General features: G+C 44.2%; 3 protein-coding genes across 7 annotated transcripts; all 3 read right to left on the bottom strand.

Moving 5' to 3' along the window:
* Nucleotides 1-152: 152 nt before the first annotated feature.
* Nucleotides 153-3,096, bottom strand: phospho1 (phosphoethanolamine/phosphocholine phosphatase 1). 3 transcript variants are annotated; one of them, XM_029159206.3, is made up of 3 exons: nucleotides 2,397-3,096; nucleotides 1,976-2,064; nucleotides 153-1,610 (listed from the first exon to the last, which is right to left on the bottom strand). In XM_029159206.3, the coding sequence occupies exon 3, from the start codon at nucleotides 1,516-1,518 to the stop codon at nucleotides 667-669; it is 852 nt and encodes a 283-aa protein (XP_029015039.1). In that variant the 5' UTR covers nucleotides 1,519-1,610; nucleotides 1,976-2,064; nucleotides 2,397-3,096; the 3' UTR covers nucleotides 153-666. The 3 variants fall into 3 exon arrangements, with proteins under 3 accessions (XP_029015039.1, XP_029015040.1, XP_055367060.1); XM_029159207.3 differs by having other exon boundaries at nucleotides 153-1,469; nucleotides 2,397-2,587; XM_055511085.1 differs by having other exon boundaries at nucleotides 153-2,064.
* A 728-nt stretch (nucleotides 3,097-3,824) lies between these two features.
* Nucleotides 3,825-17,181, bottom strand: znf652 (zinc finger protein 652). 3 transcript variants are annotated; one of them, XM_029159203.3, is made up of 6 exons: nucleotides 16,827-17,181; nucleotides 11,514-12,976; nucleotides 10,540-10,687; nucleotides 10,103-10,218; nucleotides 8,416-8,560; nucleotides 3,825-7,081 (listed from the first exon to the last, which is right to left on the bottom strand). In XM_029159203.3, exons 2-6 carry the CDS (start codon nucleotides 12,543-12,545, stop codon nucleotides 6,453-6,455), a joined length of 2,070 nt encoding a protein of 689 aa, XP_029015036.1. In that variant the 5' UTR covers nucleotides 12,546-12,976; nucleotides 16,827-17,181; the 3' UTR covers nucleotides 3,825-6,452. The 3 variants fall into 3 exon arrangements, with proteins under 3 accessions (XP_029015036.1, XP_029015037.1, XP_040927823.1); XM_029159204.3 differs by having other exon boundaries at nucleotides 16,699-16,837; XM_041071889.2 differs by lacking the exon at nucleotides 16,827-17,181 and adding an exon at nucleotides 13,404-13,483.
* An 826-nt stretch (nucleotides 17,182-18,007) lies between these two features.
* Nucleotides 18,008-21,128, bottom strand: phb (prohibitin). The gene is made up of 7 exons (XM_029160015.3): nucleotides 20,986-21,128; nucleotides 20,371-20,464; nucleotides 19,772-19,933; nucleotides 19,418-19,560; nucleotides 19,211-19,327; nucleotides 19,028-19,123; nucleotides 18,008-18,946 (listed from the first exon to the last, which is right to left on the bottom strand). The coding sequence occupies exons 2-7, from the start codon at nucleotides 20,453-20,455 to the stop codon at nucleotides 18,734-18,736; spliced, it is 816 nt and encodes a 271-aa protein (XP_029015848.1). The 5' UTR covers nucleotides 20,456-20,464; nucleotides 20,986-21,128; the 3' UTR covers nucleotides 18,008-18,733.
* Between the last annotated feature and the right edge of the window lie 532 nt (nucleotides 21,129-21,660).

The raw sequence follows: 21,660 nt of genomic DNA, 5'->3' as shown, positions 1-21,660 counted from the left end.
GCATGGCATGTGCTACATTTGCCTAAAATCCCACTAGTGTTTGAAAAGGCCTGCTTCTCAAATGTTCCCCTGCTGTGTGACTGTGATGGAGGCAGGTTAGGAATTCTTCCGCATAGATGATGAAGGAGTGTGGTGATAGATTTCGACACAGATTTTCAGTTGATGGCTTTATTCCTGCTGGTGCTAATAATTCTTTAGTAGGCATGGCCTACACAGAAAAAACACTGATAAACAAAAGATAAACAAAACAGACAGACAACATTTTAAACATACACTTCTCTCACATTGTTGGTCAACTTTATACATTAAGACCAAAGGCGAATTTAACAATGAAAAAGTGCAGTTTGTAATAAAATATGTATGATTGTACTATTTAAGCACCTAGTAAATGAATGTGCATTTTTAAAATTACTTTTCATAGTGTTATAAAATTTTATTATTATTATACTCCTAACAATGTCCAGTTATTTTCTTTACAGCTAAATCTGAAGCATTGGATTATTGATTTCCTCACTTGAGCAGTGGCAACTCTCAGGAACCTACTAATGTGGCAACAAACCAACAATTCATGTATTACAGACAGTACAAATGATTTTATTGCTTTAGTCTGTGGGAGTAATTCACCTGAGTTACACTACAAGCGTCCACCGCCCCATCAGCGACCCACTACTCTGCCACCAGCTTCCTCAGCCGTTGCACCACGTCCTCGCCGCTCACCCACGGCACCGTCACCGCCTTGAACTCGCCGGGCATGGCTTCGTGGGTCTCCGTGATCAGACGGTGCATGGGGAAGTCCCGCCGGGGGAAGGCCACGTCCCGTGGGCCGAGCGCGAGCGCGGGGCAGAAGTCATTGGCCCCGTCGCCCACGTAGAAGACCCTCTGATACGGGCGGCCCCGCTCGTGCGTCCTGCGGGCCACGTGGTCCCTCACCACCACCTGCTTGCACATGTTGTCGGGGCACCGCGGGCAGTCGTGGGAGTGGAAGGGCCTCAGCAGCAGGCGGCCGTCCTTGTTGAAGGTGGCCGGGTTGGTGAAGACCCGATGGAAGAGCTGGCGCGCCCCGACGCGCCGCAGCCAGGACTCGATGAAGAAGGTGTTGGCGTCCGACACCAGCGCCACCTCGAAGTCCTGCGGGCGCGTGCGGAGGAACTGGAAGAGGGTGATCATGCCGGGGGTGGCCGGTATCTTCTCCATGATGCCGCGCATGTCGCTCTCGGTGACGCCCTGCTCCGCCAGGTAGGCGAGCACGCGCTGCATGTACTCGTTGTAGCGCCCGGGGTGGTAGGTGTCCTTCAGCCAGCCGGGCAGGCGCTGCCCCGGGGCCGCCTGCACCACCATGTCGTCGCTGGTTTCATCGACGATGGTCTCGTCGAAGTCGAAGAAGATGAGGAAGCGCTTGTCGGAGGGGACGCGCGTCGAGTGGGAGGTCATGACGTGCGAGCGCGTGGGTCCGCGGGGGTCCTCCTCGCCTGGGGGGTGGGGTGGGACATAACAGCAGTTGAAGAATGAGTCCCCCATTATTCAGTGCGTTCTTACTGTTGGCATCAAATGTCCGCTCGTGCGCTTCCACCCTCGGAAATCACGAGCCACGCTGGTAAAGATGATGCGCCCTGAGAAACATCAATGTGTAAATAGACGAGAGAGAGTTGGAGGGTGAAACAGAACAAAATGGAAACTTTACTAGTTCATAAGGTGGATTATGTGTAGACCCATGCAGGCAACAGCAGACGTTTCAGCCCGAGAGGCAGCATCTTCAGCTCACGGCTGTCTGAGGCACGCGGAGGCCTTTAATAGACGTGAGGAGTGAATAGGAAGAGCTGACGGTCAAACTGCTGACAGGAGTGAAACGCGATCACAGCAGGGGGGAAATGGAAAACGGAGTCCCGGCGAGATCAGGCAAGAAAGCAAGCAAACAATCAGCAACTTGGCACAAACGAGCACCTCGGTCCAACAGAGCGCGTCGCTCACTTCATACCTTTTGATTGTGGCTGATGTCGGTGAACGTCCGCCGGTGTCAAACGGGTCTCTCCGCAGCCGGACGCCTTTAAGCTGAGCGCGGTTTGTCTGAGGGGAAACGCGGTGGAGGTGGGTTTAAATGACAACACACGAGCAGAGACGGTGATTTAAAAATCACTATATCGAGATCATTTGGAAGTTTTCATAATAGGAAATGGGCTAAAGACTACATAGCCACAGAAAAGCAATTAGAGACAGGTTAATCACTGATGGATATTTTTTTATCCGTAGAAGCGCCATCTAGTCCTCCAGCAAACGGTGTGTTGTGATTCTAAAAATCTAAAAACAGCGGCACTATATAATATCATCAACAGTGAGAGTCATAAATAGATGCTGAGCTCCGCAGCTTCAATTTTGATTTAAAAAGAAACAAAATTCACCAGCGCTGGTCCCGATCAGGTCCGATCCGGTCCCACGGAGGGAAGAGACGTGGGTCCGCGGGTGGGACGAGCACTTTTATGTGACCGTCAAAACCTCCGGAGCCGCAGTGGACGTGACCGCGCCTACAAGTCCGCCCATTTAATAGCGCCCCGCCGTGCGCGTTCACGACGCTTTCAAAAGAAGACACGGGGGAGAAACGGGGAACTGTAGGAGGGAGGGGAGGGAGGACGGGAAGTATCAGCCAGTCTGGACCTGAAGTACGAGTAGGGAAAGATTCGAATAATCTCAACCAAGACAGTTCAGATTGTTTCATGAGATAAATCCGTGTTGCTTCAAAGCAGCGTGCACGTCATCAGATCCTAAAAACTACACTTTGCGTTACTGTGAGCGCGGGAACATTCACTCGCTGTGAAGCGTCTGCTGACCTTTAACCTGTGTTGTAATGTAGACACCGACAGCCCATCACATTTCGCATGCACACGGCGTAAAAACGTAACGGAGCAACTTATAAATGAAACGTGTTGTCACGATGCTTTTAACTCAGGAGAAACTGTCCACGTTGGCTGTTTGTTTCTCCACAAGACGCGAAACTAAAAATACACCGATTACTAAACAGCAACTTCCAGCGAAGCGCCTGAAGGAACGCCGTCTGAAGCCCGGCACGACTCCTCTGCCTCCCGACAGACGCAGCCTCCCTCACTCTCTGAACCACCAGGCATAATGACTAACAGCTGGGGCGGCCGACTGTTTTTAAACCCAAATGGGAATGGAGATGTACAGACGGTGTGTTATTATCTCCAGTGCTCATGAAGTGAGCCTCGGTACCTGACCACCCACTCACCATCACTGAGTCACTCACTTTTTTCCCTACCCAGTGGTCTTCTCTGCTACCTTATAGGATGATGTGACTCATTGTTATGCCACTTAAACCCACGTATGGTGATAAAGGCCACCGTGCATTACAGGTAGCAGCAGATCTCCTAATGCACCTTCACAGGAAGCACAGCGTTAATGGACGATGGAGCCGCGTGAGACCAAGGAATGCGATGTTACCGTGACAACACTCATCAGGCGAACCTCTTCTTACTTTTGGACTTGAACGCGATTAGGGAAAAAAAACTTGTTCAATGACCTTTTTTAAAAATGTTGTACCTGCTGAAGTGTAAGAAGCTCATATTAAAACAGGAATTCGAAAAAACCCTCGTTTCAGCTTTAAGATGTAAACAAGTCAGCTGCAGTTTCAGCTAAGATGGCAACAAGCCAGTGACCCTAATAGAGTCAAATAATGAGGCCGAACAGGTCTATCCAGTCGGCTGAAATATAAGCTTTCCAGTAAAGCTCACTGTAAAGTCTACCTTAATCCAATGACCCACTATCAGGAACCCAGCACAGGTTTAGGATCAACATAGGAACAGCAACGTGTGAGATCATGGCTACTTGTTTTTACTTCTCAAAGTTAGCAGTCAGTTAAATGTACATTATCAAAAAGGCCCAACCTTTTCACTTCTCAATCTCCAGAAACATACAAAAAAAGACAAACCAGGACATTATAAAGCTGCACATTTTGTACCAGATACAATAATAAAATACACAATGCTACATTAAGTGGTTAAAAATACAAAGGGGAAAAAGTATATTGATTTTTAAAACATCTTTAAAGAATATACATTGTTATTTTCCTTAACTAGCCAAGAATTTTAGTAGAAAGTGCATTCTATATAACAAAGAAAGGAGGAGGAGAATCATTCGGCAAACTGAAAGATCAAACATGTGACAGAAAAAGAGCTTCACAGACAAACAATGACAGAATAATGTGTGTCAGACGTCGACTAGAGGCGCTAGTGGAAAGTCGCCAAAGCAAAAAGAACATCGCTTTCACCCTAAGGTCCGGTCTGAATTCAGCAGAAATGTTGATTCTTTTTAAAAATGCATAATGAAACATACGCGTGTGTAAAAAAAGGAATATTCATATGCTCTGGTCCCTTCCACACTACCCACCTCCATCTGGGATTCTCCTCCTTTCCTTGCCTAAAAACATCCACTCAAAAGTAATCACCTCCACCCTTTTCCCCCCGTTCTGTTCCACAATGCATTGTCAGTCCTCCCATCCCTGCGCCTCACCCACGCAGCAGTAAAGTGCAGAGAATACACACAAATTCAAAGGCTTAAAAAAAAAAAAAAAGAAACTAGACAAAGATCTGTACTGCAAAATGCTCAAGAACAGCAGTCAACCCAAGGGAACAGGATAATAAGCTGTTAATGCAGCGCTATTAAGACCCACAGAAATGGCAGGATAATTGCAGGTCTCATCAAAATAAGGACATCCTAAACTATTGAGCTTAACCACTTCAGACTGTAGGGGTAGGAGGAGGATTGTGGTTTACTGCTATTGTTCAGCTCAGGTATCCCCAAACACACACACAGTGAAAAAGGGGGAAAGCCAGACAGAATGGGAAAACTAATGCATGCACTCGCACTCTCATGCAAAGGTCAACGTTTCCCCTTAACACACAGCCAGACAACCTGATCACATGCCCAGTAGTCGCCGGCCACTTCTGCTTAAAACGACATTCACGCCATCACTTCTTACAGTAATAAACCTAATGTTTCGCGCTGACTTGACCACATGGACGCCGATATATGCGACAACTCAAACTCTAATGGTTTTGACCACTGCTCATTATCCTGACATTCCGTATTTCTGGAGCCAACAGCAGTTTATCTAGACTACGGAGCCATTCATTAGCTTCAAACCGAGCAAAGTATCATAACAGAACTTATAAAAAAATAAACATGTGAATGACTCGTACGTCATCAATCTGCGTAGGCAACATTCAACAGGTTTGGACACATCTGCCGGTGTGGCCTTGGTATGTCAGCTTGGTGAAGGTCACGAACTAAACCTTGCTTTACTACAATGTCCCACACCGAACAATGGAATAGAGGCTGAGAGGAATATGCATAACTGTTAAAATTGTAATGAAAAAGGTCCCAGGTGTGTGTGTGTGCTGTGGTAAATGACCTGTAGCATGGTAACCCGTATTGTTTCAACAGCAGCGAAAGGAGGTGGGGTAAATCCTGATGGGGCCACGTGTCTGGCCCCTCACAGTGGCAGTATCTGACAGTCACCCAAAAGCATCTGTTGACCAGCAGTACTGAGAAAGTTGAGGTTGCACCGATGTGTGTTTTCGTCTTCCGTGTGCTCAGGTGTGAGGGTGACGTGTGCCCGACGTGTGTCCTGCATAACTCGAGTTTAGCCAAAACTTCAAATTCATTGTAGAAAAGCGAAGACAGGACACAAGACACTGTTCTTAACTATTACACTTCAAATGGAAAAAGCAAAATTAAGTAATATTCATGTACTGGAATGGAAAGCACCATTTTACTCTGACATGGACCCCAGACTGTGTCTAGACCCAGCTGATCATTTACAAAATGTCCTGCCCCCTCCTCACGGTCACTACATGGCGTCTGCACTACTGCTGTGGCCCCTCTGAGAGGAAGCCTCAGCCTTAAGTCAGTGAAAGGCTCCGGAGGAACCACGACATTCAGCACACGTTTCTGCAGGACCTGAGTCTCTGCAGTACGACTAGGACAGATCGAGTATTGCTTTTGGGAGGAGCAAGTCCTGACCGCTGTGCAAGCACAAGTCAACTTGACAAAAAGTTCAATGACACTGATCTCTTTTTTTGTGATTCACCCCAATAATACATGTCAACTACCATCAGCAGCTTTTGATGAAAAAGATACTTTACACCCATCAATGTACAGATAGCAGAGAAACCGCTGTGAAGACTTCCTAAGTGTTCAAGAAAAAATAAACAAAAAGAAAAAAAACGGAGGTTGTCAGTTGACCAGGTTTTAAGTGAGGGTGTGCACCGAGGGTGTATTAGTTTGATAGGTCTCACACATACACAGCTGTGTGTTTAGTCTGATTACATCTGTATGAAAAGAGCACCCTTATACTGGGGGTCTTGAAACTTAAAGTCTGAGGCAGGACTATGAGAGCAGGAGAAGGCGTTGTTTGGTTTGGGCCTGCAGAGCTGGAGCACAGGTCAGTGGTGCTGTGGAGCTCCTGGACCCTTGTCAGGGGGGGGCATGTGGTGCAGGTAGCTGCTGTCCTCATGCCCACAGTGGTTGAGGGGCTCACTTTTGAAAAGAGCAGGGGGAGGGGGGAGGTGGGAGACCGGGGGCACGGCGAGGTGGTGGTGGGGGTGAGGTGGGGCGTGCTGGGGTGCGTTTGAAAGATGCTGCTGGGCTGTCGGCGGGTGTGGGTGGTGGTGAGCGGGGGTTGAATGGAGCTGTACATGTGAGAATGTTTGTCCCACGGGGCCCCGCGGAGACATGGAGCCTCCCGTTGGGCTCAGGCCCAGCGAAGCAGACGTGGTGGCCGGGGCAGCGGCCGAGGGGCCGGGGCCGGGGCCGGCCGTGGAGGAAGAGGACAGGAAGGTGTTGGCAAAGAGGCGGACAGGCACGGGTGGGCCGCTGGTCTGCAGAACCACGGGGCTGGTGACCCGGAAACACTTCTCTTTGTGTGCTTTGAGCATGTTGGAGAAGCGGAAGCGCTGGCCGCACACCTCGCAGGGGTAGGGTTTCTCCCCCGTGTGGGTGCGGCGGTGGCGCTTCATGTTGGGCCGGCTGGTGAAGCTCTTCCCACAGATCTCACAGATGAAAGGCTTCTCTCCTGCACAGATTCAGACACACGGGAGGGAAAGAGACGGATCAGTCAGGACGAATTACAAGATGCGGCTTTGCTCAAACCTTTGCTGATAATCATATAAGACTACTAACTCTAAAAATTACAATGGTAATTCCCACCTCACTTTTAGCCCTTTCAATCAGAGCAGCAGTTGTCTTTCAAAATGCTAATAAGACGCCATTTTGAATTAAAGGTCTTTACTGTCAACCCACCCACTCTGCAGGAAGCTATTACTATTCCCACTTCGAGGCAAAATGTGAAAGTGAACAACAGCAGCTCTGTTGGAATGCCGCTCTCATTAACCTCCCTCCATGGAGCCACTGAATGTGCCTGCTGCCACCCACACAGCCATCTAATAGCAGGCTGTTGAAGAGCTCTCTGAGCCTTTTCCTGGCACGTTATGTGTGACGCTCCTCCAAACCAACTGAATATCAGAAGGTGACAGCTAATATGCTCGTCGTCTGCAACCATGCTCTCATAAGAATCCATGAGAATAAAAAAACAAAACAAAACTGTTGGTAGTGACCCAAACTTAGGATGTGTGCCCATTACAGGGCATAGATGGGTGTGTCCCATCATACAAGACCTCTACACTGGTTGCCAATGGGAGGGAGAGGAGAGGCTAGTGTAATTACACATCACAAATAGAACAGCGAGAGGGCCAACGGAGAGCTGTGTCCACCCACGGCAGGCATGGCTGCAGAAGAACAGAGAAGGATGTACAGGCTTCACCGCTCAGTTGGGTCTTAGAAATAGCAATGCAGACAGGACAGAAAAGCAGAGGGATGCAATATAGCGAAGGTCTGGGTAGTCATTATAAGCCACGACATATGCAAGGCGCTTCTCTGATGTATCCCCTCCCTGTCATTACAACTACCACCACTATAATGTTCAACTTGGCACCACCCTGTGTCTTTTCTTTTTTAAGGAGCGCGTGGAGACTGGCTGGCTGAGCTGACACGGAGCACGGTCGATTAGCAAAGGTTTACGCTTACACAAATTTACAATTACAGACAGTATAGAAACATTACATCATGGTTTTCTATTCAAAATACTGACATTTAGCAAAGCAGATGACACATGATGACTAACAAGGTAGGAAAACAATCAAAGCACAACTAATGCAGGTTTAAAGTGTCAGAAGTGAACAGTCACAAACACTGACGTTCGCTCACACATTGTTATGGCTATTACCAGCTGTGCTTATGTTTCCACTGCATATACGTAAATACAGTAAGTCCAACTCCATGATGGTTAGGAATAAAGTGGAACTGGTAGTTTCTAGTCCTGCATCTTAAGTTAAGCAGAAACCTTCTCACCTGTGTGTGTTTTCATGTGCTCATCAAAATACTGTTTCATGTTGAAATCTTTGCCGCACCACTGGCACATGAACTGCTTGTGGCCGATGTGAATGCTCATGTGCGAGCGCAGCTGGTACTTGTACTGGAACCGCTCGTCGCAGTTCTGCAGCAGAGACGGACAGTCGTTAGGACAACGTGCTCACAACAGGTCAGTACACAGATACCATGAGCTTATCTGTGTATACAGTACATTTCAGACTCCTCTCTCTTCTTGGTTTAAAACCTGGTCATTACTATTATAGTGTGCATCTACATACATAAAAGTAAACCAAGGGACCTGTGAAAAAAACAGTCACGCTGGAAAGTTATAGATTTGCACAGCTTCTGGATTTGACATGCATCACGTTTGAGGGGCACCAACACAAAAAAATTAGGTTTCTTAAAGACCTGTGTGTGCTTAATCTCGTATCCAAGGTGGAATTTCCTCTTTAATGTACATAATGTTTAACACGTTGTTTCACTCCAGCCGGTTACCAAATCGGTCTAATGTAACTAAATTAATTTACTTTTTAGGTCAGGCCTTTCCAGAAGTGAGATATTTCTATTCTCAGTGGCACCACCTGCATAAATACAGGTTTGTGGGAAAACTGACAGTTTCCATATGGGGCGGCAGAGCAAAGACACTGAGAATGTTAAGCTACATGTTACACACACACTTAACAAGCTTGTAATCACATGTTATGCTGCTCCAGGGTAATATTAAATCAGAGCTGTTCCACCCATACACACATGTTGCGGAGTCAGTGAACATTAAAAAGGCCTCAGACGGATCTGAAGCACCGCTCCTGTTTACTGCAGAGTCAGAACATGGACAGTATTAATAACTGCTAATAACTCCGTTCAAGGAAGCTTGGAAATATTTCTCTCACCCTTCTGTACTTGATGAATGCTGCATGTGTGGTTTGCTAATATTTGAAATGGTTTGACTGAGCTTCTCTATATTAAGCAAGTGACAACCGAAACTACAGCAGCATTCAAGGATTAATCCAATTCAACTATGATGGTCTGGTCAAACCACAAACCACAGAAAATCAACCTCAAGGGCCTTTAGAGGCAAACAAGAATGAACTCAACCTTGTGTGAAGGAGTGTGAAAGGCTAATGCGAGTGCTAAATTCATCACAAAATAAATAGAGACAAGGAATAAGGGCATTTGGTTGTGTTCATGACAAACATCTCTTACATTTCCATGAGCGTAGGAAGGTTTAGTGCTCAACACAGTTCAAACTGTCTGGTTTGGAACTAAAACAGCTTCTGTCTTGGTGTCTATGTTGCACATAGACCTCTACAGTATGTGAAAACCCTTTTTTTTAATACATGTGACAGTGTAACAGGAAAAATGATAGAACACAAAGACAAAAAAAATAAGATTCAGTCCTACTAAACACACAAGCAGTAAAATAAATAACCAAAGGCCCAAAATCCTTTTTTTCCTACCAAAGTGGCCCTATGGTCACTTGTAGGGCCCTTCGGCTGGGCCCCACAACTTTAAAGGCCTTTTTGAGGGTCAAGATGTGATTTTAGGGCTAAGGTTAGAATTTAGGTTTGGTTCTTAAAAACGTATGCCACACAACAACAACAGGATGCTGTTCTATCACTTCTATGTCAGGGTGTGTTTGTGTGTGCAGTTATCCAATGCGTCGTACCTCACAGCGGAAGGGTTTCTCTCCAGAATGCTGGAGCGAGTGAACTTTTAAAGACATGCTGCGTTTGAACGACTTCCCACATGTCTCGCAGGTAAATGGCATGTCCTTCGTGTGAGCTGAGTGGAGATAGAGAGAACAACACTGAGCAGTGAGACGTCTACTAATTAGATTAGACTCAAATGCATTAAATTAGAACGAACAAAAAAAAAACAAATTGACAGTTTGTCTACAAAAATGTTAACTTAAGTGATAAACTATAAATTACTTAGGGCCATGCTTATGTAAAGACAAATCACTAGATAATCCATCTTCAGCCACAACATTGTCATCACCATGAAAATAAGGAACATAAAGTTATATAGTGGGTTCTTTGCAATGTAATCCTTCAATGATCTGTATGGGATATTAACTAGGAACAGTGACGAGGTCCCACTTACCAACCATGTGCTTACGGACATGAGCCATAGTGTAGAACTTCTTCTCACAGATTTCACATGAGAACCTCTTTTCAGCATAGCCGTGTACAATCTTAATGTGCTCATGCAGTGACCACAGCTTCTTAAAAGACTTGTTGCAGGTAACACACTAAAGAAAAAAAAGGGCATTAAAATATATCAAATAAAACAGTCTGACATCAATAGCAGGTAAACCTGACGACCATGAGCTGAGCTTTGCTACAATACTCCAGCTCCCTCTGCTGGGGTAAAACCAGCATTACATGTGTGGGGAGAAAAATCAATGTTTGACACTAATTAAAGAACACAGATTTCACTACAAAATAAAAAAACATAAACATGCAAGTAATCCTTATATAAGTTATCAGTAGTTCCTAATTTCTCCATCTTGGGATAATGTGGATATTCATCTGTCTTAACTCGCTTGCAAAACTGCACTGTGTCACTGCCGTTATTTTACATACAGGTCATTTAATGCCAAGGTAGTGAGATCTAAATCTGGTCTGGGTAAACTGTTGGGCAATATCCATTTCCATGAATTAGTGTCACATTTAATCTGCCATCACTATTACCAAAAACTCACATGAAACGAAATAAGTAGTAGTAGTTTGGCTGCAGACATTTACCTTCATAAGTTCACAAATGTATTAAATCTAAGTTAATTAACTTATAATTACACTACATATATCCCTATTTACTCTTATATTTAAACAATGCTCAAAACAGGAAATACAAACGTTAGTTCAAACAATACAATTTCAAATGCTGAATTGTTATGACGAAGAAATACTGCCTTCCTTGCAGATCAGCTTAACAGATCAAAGTGAGCAATAAATCAAAAACAAACTTATCTCAGTACACTTTATGCTAAAGCATCCTAGTTTATAACAACATATAAAGCAATAACTAAAACTATAATTATGAATAAACATTGAGAGTGAGGAGGTCCCTGTTACCTGGATGTTCTTCTCACAGTCCGTCTGCTGGTGCAAGGCAAGCTCATTCTCCAGGACAAACTTTTTACCACACTTGTCACAGATCTGCATTCTCCTGTGCGTGACGTTCATGTGCTTCTCCAGGTACCAGCGTGTGTTGAACACTCGGGGGCACTTTTCACACGCGAGCATCTCCTTCTCTTCCATCTCTGCTTTCCCCCCTGCCGAGGCCGTCGTGGAACCGGCAGAGGCTGGGGCCGACCTCGCTGACCTCCGCTTGCTCTTTGGAGGCTCCGTGCACTTGCGTCGCCCCCTTGTGGTCATCCCAGTACTAGACTCACTCAGAGTCGATCTGAGGCTCTTCTTCTGTGGCTGGCTGGGAGCTGCTGTGCTACTCCCACTCCTACGGGCCCTCTTTGACCTTGTTCTTCGACTCTTAGTCTCATCTTCTTCATCCTCTTCCTCCTCTTCCTCTGGACTGTCCTCTTCCTCCTCCTCGTCTTCATCGTCATCATCCTCCTCCTCCTCTTCGTCATCATCGCTGCCCGCTCGCTCGGAGTCATCCACTGCGGTTCCAGTTTTGTTGTCGCCCTTGGATACATGAAGTGTCTGGTTATTTAGGTTGACCTCGACTATGATCTGCTCACGCTTGAAGCCCTCCTCTTCACCATCCTCATCCTCCTCATCGTCCTCTTCATCATCTTCAGTTTCATCAGAAGTGCCATCATTGCTCGCCTGGGACCCCTGTGTTACCTCCGGTCCAGTGCCCCCCTCTCTGAAATACTGCTGGTGTTGCTGCGGAGAAACATGAGTGGGCAACTGACCAACGTTTTGCTCCCCAACGGATGTCTTTGATGCCATTTTATTGTCCACCAACACAGAATAAGGCTTGCCACCAGCCTCCCTTTTATAAAGCTTTCCTGTCAGGTCCAGATCGGGGTTGGGGGAGTGAAAATAGGACTGGGACACTGGCGCCCTGCGTCCTTCCTCCTGTGACATCCCGCCAAGGCTGGGGACGGAAACCTCTTCCTTGAGGCTCTGGCAAGATTTCATGAAGAGGGTGAAGGAGTTGAAAGATGGATTGATGGAAGTTAAAAGAAATAGACAAAAGCAACTCGTATGGTGCCTTGTTTGATTAAATTACTCAGGAAGGGCAGGGGATGCCACACCAATCCCCCACCCTCCTTCTGCTAAGGAGGCAAGAAGGAGGGAATGAGGCAAGTCACAGTTAGCCTGATTCAAAAAGAGCATCCATACTGACCAAAGCAGGAAATCCAATTGGACAGACATACAATCTGGTCCACTTTCAGTTTCATGTACTTAAAAATCAATCTGAAGAAAACCTAGGAGTCTTTGATTGTGAACATCTGAACCAATCTCCTCTCCAGTTGATATACGAGGTGTAGGCAAGTTGCTGATACAGTATTGTCTGAAGGCTTCTTTCCTGTGCAACTTGCTTCAACTTGCCATTTACAGTGCATTACCTATGAAAGGAGAGAAAAGAAACATACATAAGGTTAGGTCTTCCGTTCTCTAGTGTCACTAGAGAGTCTGTGAACTGAAACTACAGCCATATTGTCAGATTTTCAAACAGACTACCACATTTGCCCACAAATGTTTCAGTGTTCTGTGTAGGAGTTGAAACCACAGCCTGCAATGAATGTGAGTTGGTTCAATCTCAAACACTGAGCTTTCTAAATGTTTCCAGACCACACGTGAAATATAAAGATACTTATGCTCAATGGTGGCAGACAATACATCCTGTGAATTTAAACACGTGTTTGCAACAAAGAAAATGAAACAAAAAAACAACGGCTGAAAGTCGATACAGTTTGTGCAAAGAAAATGTTCGGAAGCTCAATATCACATCACTAACACACGTGCAATCACTGTACAGTACTGGTACATTACCTGTAACGTGCAACTTGAAACCCAAGCATAAAATAGATAATTTCTCCCGTCACAAACTGCCCATGGGTATGAAAAAACAACAGATTGACAGCAAAGCTCTGATTAAATGCAAGACTGTGCTTTGTTTCAAACAACACATACCACTGCTCACACACCTCCCATTGACTGTTGGAGCTAGTGTAACCACAGCTTAGGAGCTTATTGCAAACACAACCACAGGAAACTGTATTTTGGGCTTTCAGTGAAGAGAAGACAGAGTGCTGCATAGTTTGTAGTCTACAGTAGCATTTGTGACACACAAACAAATTTGATTAAAATTATTTTCTTGTTGCGTCTATAACTGAAGGCATTTATAATTTTCCTGACTTGTGTGTACGTCTGTGGTAAGATGTACCTGGGTGACATTTGGCTGACCTCAAACAACCTTACACCCTACTAATCATAATGAGTGAGCACCAGGGCTGCTCGCTATAACACCTCCCTGAGCAGGTTTCCTTTCTTGGAGACGGTAGACATCCTCCCTTCTGTGTCATTGCAAATGTGTTACACTTTAAAAAAAACGGATGCACTACCGACTAAGAGGCAAAGATAAATAGGCCAAAGGGTCTTTCATATTCAAACAGCTCCTACCAAACTAAAGGATTACTCAAGTGGAGTTACACTTTGCAGTCATATGTAGAATTGAGGGTTTGTGGGTGTGGAGAGTGAAAGATATAAACTGTTTATCTCAATAACTTCCCTAGGATTCAGCCACTAAAATGTGTTTTTCTCAGAAAAGCATATCACAAAGAGGCTACTTCTAACAGTTGCTTTAGTACTTGCAAAAACAAATGTACACTGTGCGCTGTAACTTGAACACAATAGAATTTCACTATACCTCCCAAAGACGGAATAACTTTCGTCTTTACAGGTTTTTCAACTAAGGCATATGAATTATTGCAGAGGATGTGTTTAGATCAGATTTAGGTATAAACGTTTTTTTATACACTAAACTTTGTTTTTTGTTACTTAGACTCGGTAGAGTATAAATAAGAAAAGATAATGGCATGTACTGTAAAAAGAACAAAGATTTTAAAGTTAAATTTACACTAGTCCAACTTGCAAAGACAAGCGTAAAACATTTATGCAGAATTTGACTATACACACATACAAAACACACCTGTCTTCCTGTGCATGCTGCCTGTGATCCTTTCTGAGAATTGGACAGCAGCTCTGAGAGCATTAAGACCACAGAGGGAGGGTGAGCTCTGCACCGACAGGCAATCTCACATGGCTGTCTTTAGCATAAAGCCTGATAGTTTATCGCTTGGATGACAGAGGAATATGAATTGAAAAACCACGTGAAAAACCACAGCGTGAACCTGGTCTAACGTGCAACGAGCTGAAGTCTTTTTTGTAAAAGAAATTGCTATTTAAAATGTTTATGCTAAGCAGCAAACTTTACACACACATTAATTTTTAACATTCACATTATAAAAACAATAAGAAGGTGGTGTTTTATTTACCAAAACACACAAACACACACAGCAGTTATGTAATGAATTAAAACATTCCCCTACTTAACATTATCAACGATGAGTCATTTCAGAGTTTCACTGAAATAATTCAGCGCTTTGATGTGGGAATAAAGAAACGCTTCGACTTCGCAATATCGATAATTACTCTACACAAACAACTTGGAGGTAAATCTATTGTAATACTGATATATAGATAGGCATATAGATAGATACTTATTTTCAAAGAGTAATTTTGCTTCATGATGCACACAAAGTACATAAATGTATTTCTCGGAGTTCAACCCTTTGTAACGCTCATTAACACCCATAAACTAAAGCTTAAATTAACAATATGCAATTTATAGCCTGTCCCAATCACGCAGACTTAATGAGAAACCAAAACTTATCTCCTACACACCGTAGGGTAAGCCACAAAGCCAGTCACATACCGGATAGATGCTACTGTGGCTTCAGGTTTGAATGACACAGGATGGGAGCGTTGCTGAACACACTTTTAAAAACATACACTGCCCAAAAATGTTCGGCTGAACTGCTTGTGTAAAAAAGACGAGAGTCCTGAAGTCAGACGATGTCACGTTTACATCTTATTATGTAGCAGTGCTACTCAAATCCACTCTCCTTCTCAAGTCTAGGTTTTAATGAGCTTTCCCTTTCGCAGCTTGTAGTGGACTGTGTGAGGGTTCACATTCCTCACTCTGTCCAAACTCATAAGACCTTAACCAGCTCACTGTGTGGTACGCTGCAGGGGTGCTCCATGCCTCTGTAGGTATTTGGCCCTCAAGCCCATAATCGGGTCATAGAGCAATACCTAGTGTTTTTGGTCAGCTATAAATCATCCGTGGTATCATAGAAAAGTGGAAAAGTATGATCTCAGCCCCAAACCACAGTTCTCATTACCACACAAAAAGAGTTATTATCAAAATCAGAGCTGACAGGAGACAGGGACAGCTGATGCTTGCCATTAAACTCTGTCCTGCAACAGTTTTTAACAGCATTTTAAATCTAGTTTCGACTTTAGTAACTGTAACACGCCCCACAATACAGAACTGACATACTGTAGCCCAGCATGCCTTCAACTCGTGAGTACAGTTAAAAAGTGAGAATCCCACGGTACCCACAATTTGGGGAATTGTACAGAGATATGCTGATCGTGCTACAGTTTGCTTTTACTGCTACAATCGGTGTTAAACACAGATTCCTCATTAGCAAAATCACAACTTTGTTCACAGATCAGCATCAACATTATGCAGGCCTGGCCAACTTAGGCTACTTAGCGAACTAGCCGTTCTCCTTAGGTACTAACCTGCACACACACATGACAAGCTAACAGCTACATTAGCTTAAGGTGCAGCAATTGTGCGTTTTAGTACAGATAAGATCGCTCGGCATGAAAAACAATCGCAATATCTTGCACAAATGACACCATCTAAAAGCCAGTGTTTGCTGACATGCATGGGCGAACGACACATAGAAGGCTTTCACTTTTTTAGCCCAAACCGCCCAGATTTTGGCTAGTTAGCTTCAAGCTAGCACTAACGTCAGATATATTTATCATTCACGCTACTCTTTATTCAGATGGTGCAATTTAATGAGAAAGTGCGGACGCTCTCGGGGCGAAGCGAAGCGAGATGAAAAGTCGATGTCGATGCTTTGTTATCAATTTAGTGCAAGATAACAAGCGCCGCTCTGGTGACAAAACCCAGGCTGCTGTACTGACAAACCCACTCAACTCGACAGTCACAAAGTCACTGCTAGCTCGGCTCACGGGCAATTCTCACCGTAGCTTGTGCCAGCGGCTCCCGGTGACCGGGAGGTGCTTTCCCCGGCAGCTGTCACGCTTGTCACATACGCAACTCCCGAAACTTAAGTTATAAAGCAACATTTTGTTGTCGGTTTGCTGTCTTACCTCTGTCGACAGCGACCTCCCTCTTGCGTTCATGCAGTCATAGTTGCACAGATTCGGCGTTGCACGCGCACTTGTGTCGCTCGCCCTCCACATTCGCGGATGTGCGCTCAGAAAGGCCGGTGCCAGTGGTCGTTTAGTGCAAAAGGCCAAAGGTTTGCGTGCTGCTGTGCGCAACGGACTGCGGCGATGCCTGCGCACCGGCGTCCTCAGCCCCGCTACGTGGCCCGGCCAAGCTCTCGCGCGTAACACCGCCGTCCCGCGCTCATCCCAGGCATCCAGGCCGCTGTCTGGGCAGGCGCGCGGCGGCGTGTCTGGAGCTCCCCTCCAAACCAGACAGGGCACGGCGCGCGCGCGCACGCTGAGCTCGAACCCCTTGATTGATGAAATAATAATAAGAAGACCCCGAGGACCATTTATCATCTCCGAGGGCGAGTCTAAAAGGGTAATCATACTGGTTTTCCATAAAGGCTCACTCGTTCACTTTTAACAAGTATTCAATCCATGTCCTAGACCAGAGCCCATACACATATTCAGTTGGGCTGTCATATTAAAAACGTACCATCTGGGCGAGTCGGGCCACTGTCCAAAGCAACAAAAAGCCCCAGGAAATAAAACTGCAACCGTATTCAGTATTTATAAGTACCGAACTGTGGTCTGACACGTATTTTGTCAAGTTGTACATGCTCTAAAGTACTAAAAATGCAATACTTCATTAAGGTGTGATTAAACGTGACAAGGATCATAGCAGACATCAGTCCAGTCAGAATGTTTCTGAAAAAGAGCTTTTCTGTATATAAGGTGAACAATGGCAATAAATTATCACTATTCCTGGTGAAAATAAGGGGCAAAGCATCAGATTAAATGTATATTGTTACATACTAGGGGTACAATAAATAAGTATCCTAACTGATTTGTAGTGATTTAAAATGCCTCTGAAAATATTAAATATCCGGATTACTGAAAATATTCTTTTAAAACATACTACCAAATGTAATGACCATTTTCCCAAAATGACAAAAGAGCATGTAGTATTTCCAAGTTAAACAGGAAAAAACTGTAAACGGCTGCATCCCTAATCTTTATAGAACAAGAATGATTTGAAGCCAACTCCTATGGTGATTATTATTTCACAGAGGATCTGCTGTGCAATCACCTGGAGGTCTTAAATAACAAGCCGGGAGTACCGGGAGGTAGAAAGAAATTTATTGTTGAATTGAGCAATTTCTGAAATATTGGAACTGCATTGTCTCCACACAAAAGATACAGAGACATATGTTTAAAAAAAAACAAACATCTTCTGACAGGTTCAGTTGACTGGGTGTAGCAAATATATGCTGGAAAAGCAAATGTATGTTGCCAAATTTAACACCTAGGAATCAGAACACTGACAAATTTAATTATTTCCAATGATAGAAGTCTCATGAAGCTTCCCAGCAAGACAAGAACACTCAGCATTATGACTTCTTGGAACTAAATGTTAAAATTACTAAATCAAAAAAAATAACCTTGATTTAAAAAAAAAAAAAAAAAAAAGAAGAAGAATTGTTGATTTCCAGACATGCAGTGCTCTGAATCTGAAACAATGCAGCAAATACAACTTTATTTAATTTACTACATTATCAATTCTTTTTGAAAAGGGCTAGATATACAACAATTACTACGAATGGAAGGATCGGACCCTCCACATCCTTATACATGGGTGGAAATGTATTTGTCTCAGACTCTCACTTTGTCTCCCACCATGCTGCCATCAGCAGAGCCCGGCCCACAGCTGGAAGAAGAGACAGAGTGGGAGGAATGCATTTGAAGTTTGAAGAGTCCTTCATTGAATCCTCCAACCACCCCTTCCATGGCTCATGTAATAGCTGGTGACAGCAAGCGTAGGGTGGACATCGGATGAAGTGCTATCACTGAGGCAACTGGAGCAACGTGCCCTGCCCTGAGGGCAGGTAAGTGACATTACGGGAGCGGGCGAGTTGGAAAGCGATGTCCTCAGCTGCCTCTAGCTTACGTAGCTCTACCAGGCCATCACCAGCCTCCATTAGAGAATTGGCAATAAGCAAGGCAGCCTGAGAGTCTCCCTCTGCTGAGATGATGGCAGCCTGCTTCTGTTGCTCTGCCTGAAAGGAGAGAGATTACAGTGATACAGGTTTTAGATGACCAAATATGATTATACTCATCTATATGTAAAAAAGAAATACCTTTTCTACGACAAAACGGGCCCTCTCAGCTTCCTGCTGAGCCACCTGCTTCATCTCAACAGCCTCTGTGAATTCCTTGCCAAACGTCAAGTGTGTCTGAAGGAATACAATTTGTTAAAATTCTCCTCCTTTAAGAAAACCAAAAACATTGACATAATTGCAAGTCTAACAGCACTGTCATACCAAGGAAACATCATCCAAGATAAGGCCAAAGGTGGAGGCTCTTTCTGTAAGGTCTTCGCTGACCTGCCGAGACACAAGCTCTCTCTGGGTGATGAGCTCACCAGCATCAAACCGAGCCTGTGGGAAAGGCAATACATGTGTATCTACCAGGCATATTCAAAATAAAATGTGCCCAAGTTCATTTTTATTTTTTTCAATATTACTCACAACTACAGCCTTCAAGACCTCTGTGGTGATAGACGGTAGAACCCTCTCATCATAGTCTTCACCAATACTGGTGAATATGCGTGGTAGCTGGCTTGTGACCGGACGGAAAAGGATACGCAACGTGATGTTCACATTCTGTAAATCTGTAGAAGCATGAAGAACAGAATGACACACATAGTTTGTATTTGGCTATAGTAAAGAAGTTTCATATTGTCCTATAGATAATATAACTTCATTTCAGAGTTTGTAGACATGTATAGCTTTCTTGCCTGCTTATATATTTTTGTATTTTAACAAAGCATCTTGGAAAAAAAAAGGACAGCAGGAAAACAGTTCAGTTGATCATTGATGTACCTTTGCTGCCTGTAATGACAGGCACATTGCGTGGGCGGGAGCGGCAATCAAAGACAATCGGTTTCTGAACCCAGGGAATTAGGAAGTGGGTGCCTTCACCAACAACCTCTTCTTGGACTCCTCTGAACCTGTCAAATATCACAGCCCGGTGCCCAGCATCAACTGTGGGGAGCAAGATATTTAGTCTGTATCTGTTCAGTTATAACAGTTGATCTTACAACCTCAGCAGAATTTCAGTTAACATGCTCAATATTTAATTTGGTGTTTCTATTTTCTTTAGGAGGTTGTGTGTTTATTTTAAAACTAATGTAAATTTGTGCTTTATATAGCTTGAAATAAAATCATTAAAAAAGTAGTGTAAACTTTAGATTTCAACTGCAACAAACACTAATCATTTTCATGTATCTTTCTTCGGGTCAAGACATATTCATGGTCTAATTGGATGATTGTGTAGCAATGACGACCTTGAGCCTAAACAAATTTAATTTCAAAAATTATTCTGTCATGATGTCTTGCTAATTTGTAATACCAACCAACATTTTTTTAAACCAGTAAAACATTTTTTTCCCTACAGTTTGTCAGGTTTGAGCATCACTCACCATTGAAAAGGGCAGAGTTTACAACGCCTCCACCGATGGCAAGGGCCAATCCCAACTTCCCAATAGACTCAAATAGCTTAGCCATGACAGCGACCTACAGGCAAATAGTACACGAGGTCGAAAACGTCAACAACCTTACTTTACTTGGTGTAAATCATTTAAGCCTTGGTGACAGTCCTTGGGAAGACAGCTTAAATCCTTCCAACAAACAGGAGTTAGCCTTGGCCTTGAGCTAGGTGATGCCTTGTCAGTAGCTTATTAGCTTTAGAGCACCAGCTAGCTGTGAACTTTCTGCACAAGGCGACTTAATGGAGCGTTGTACGTCAGCATTTACAGCATCGCAATGACTACATAAGGGACTCTTTACATTATAAACATTTTGAAGCTTGAGAATTCCCACTCCAAAAAGCACGCCGAGTGTCTGTGCGCATGCTATCTGCCGCTGACTGGTAAAGTGGTAACTCGTGTTCGCCCTGCACATTACTTGTATACAGCAAAGATCTTTACACATGCGTAAAAACTGTCTCCAATTCGCTTTGTGGTACTGCTACAAAATCATTTCGCTTTACAATAAAATATTTTAACGACATGAACAATGTGCATAACATAACTCACCTCAGTTTTAGTCAGGCGTCTATGACCTCCACCGGACACGACGTACTGCACATGAGACACTTGCCGTACAGCGCATGCGTAGTAAATGAAGCAACGTGGCCTCTGATTGGACAAGACACAAACTTCTTCTTCTATGCATGTATATATTAATATAATGAAACCCGTCCGCCACCTGCTGATTTTAAGGCTAAATGGAAACGCTTTACGTGAAGAATAAGTACATTAATTACATTATCCACCAGTCGTAGTCCAACTCCAATAGAAATCACTATATACCCCACTGTACGGCCTTGAAATTCAACAATTCAACTATTATATATTCTTTCCATGCAGAATAGCAAACATTCAGAATATTTATTTGGAATATTATTTATAATTTGTTATTTGCATTGCAAAATATTCACGTAGAACGTGCAACTGCAATGATGAAATCAAAACACCACAGTGGAGGATTGTGACCGGGTAGCTCAGTGGGTGAGGGAAAAAAGGTCCCCGGTGCGATCCCTGGTTCTGGCAACACGGTGTATTCTTGAGCGTGATACTTCATAATAGCTCCCCGGGCGCCGTTCCATGGCAGCCCACTGCCCCCTAGGGGATGGGTCAAATTCAGAGAATTCTGGAAATTTTCCAATTGCGGGACAAATAAATGTTTTCCATTCTAAGTTACATTCATAA

The sequence above is a fragment of the Betta splendens genome, chromosome 8 (genome assembly GCF_900634795.4).
Source record: "Betta splendens chromosome 8, fBetSpl5.4, whole genome shotgun sequence".
Classification (NCBI taxonomy): Eukaryota; Metazoa; Chordata; class Actinopteri; order Anabantiformes; family Osphronemidae; genus Betta; species Betta splendens.
This window is presented reverse-complemented; position numbering and strand designations above follow the sequence as displayed.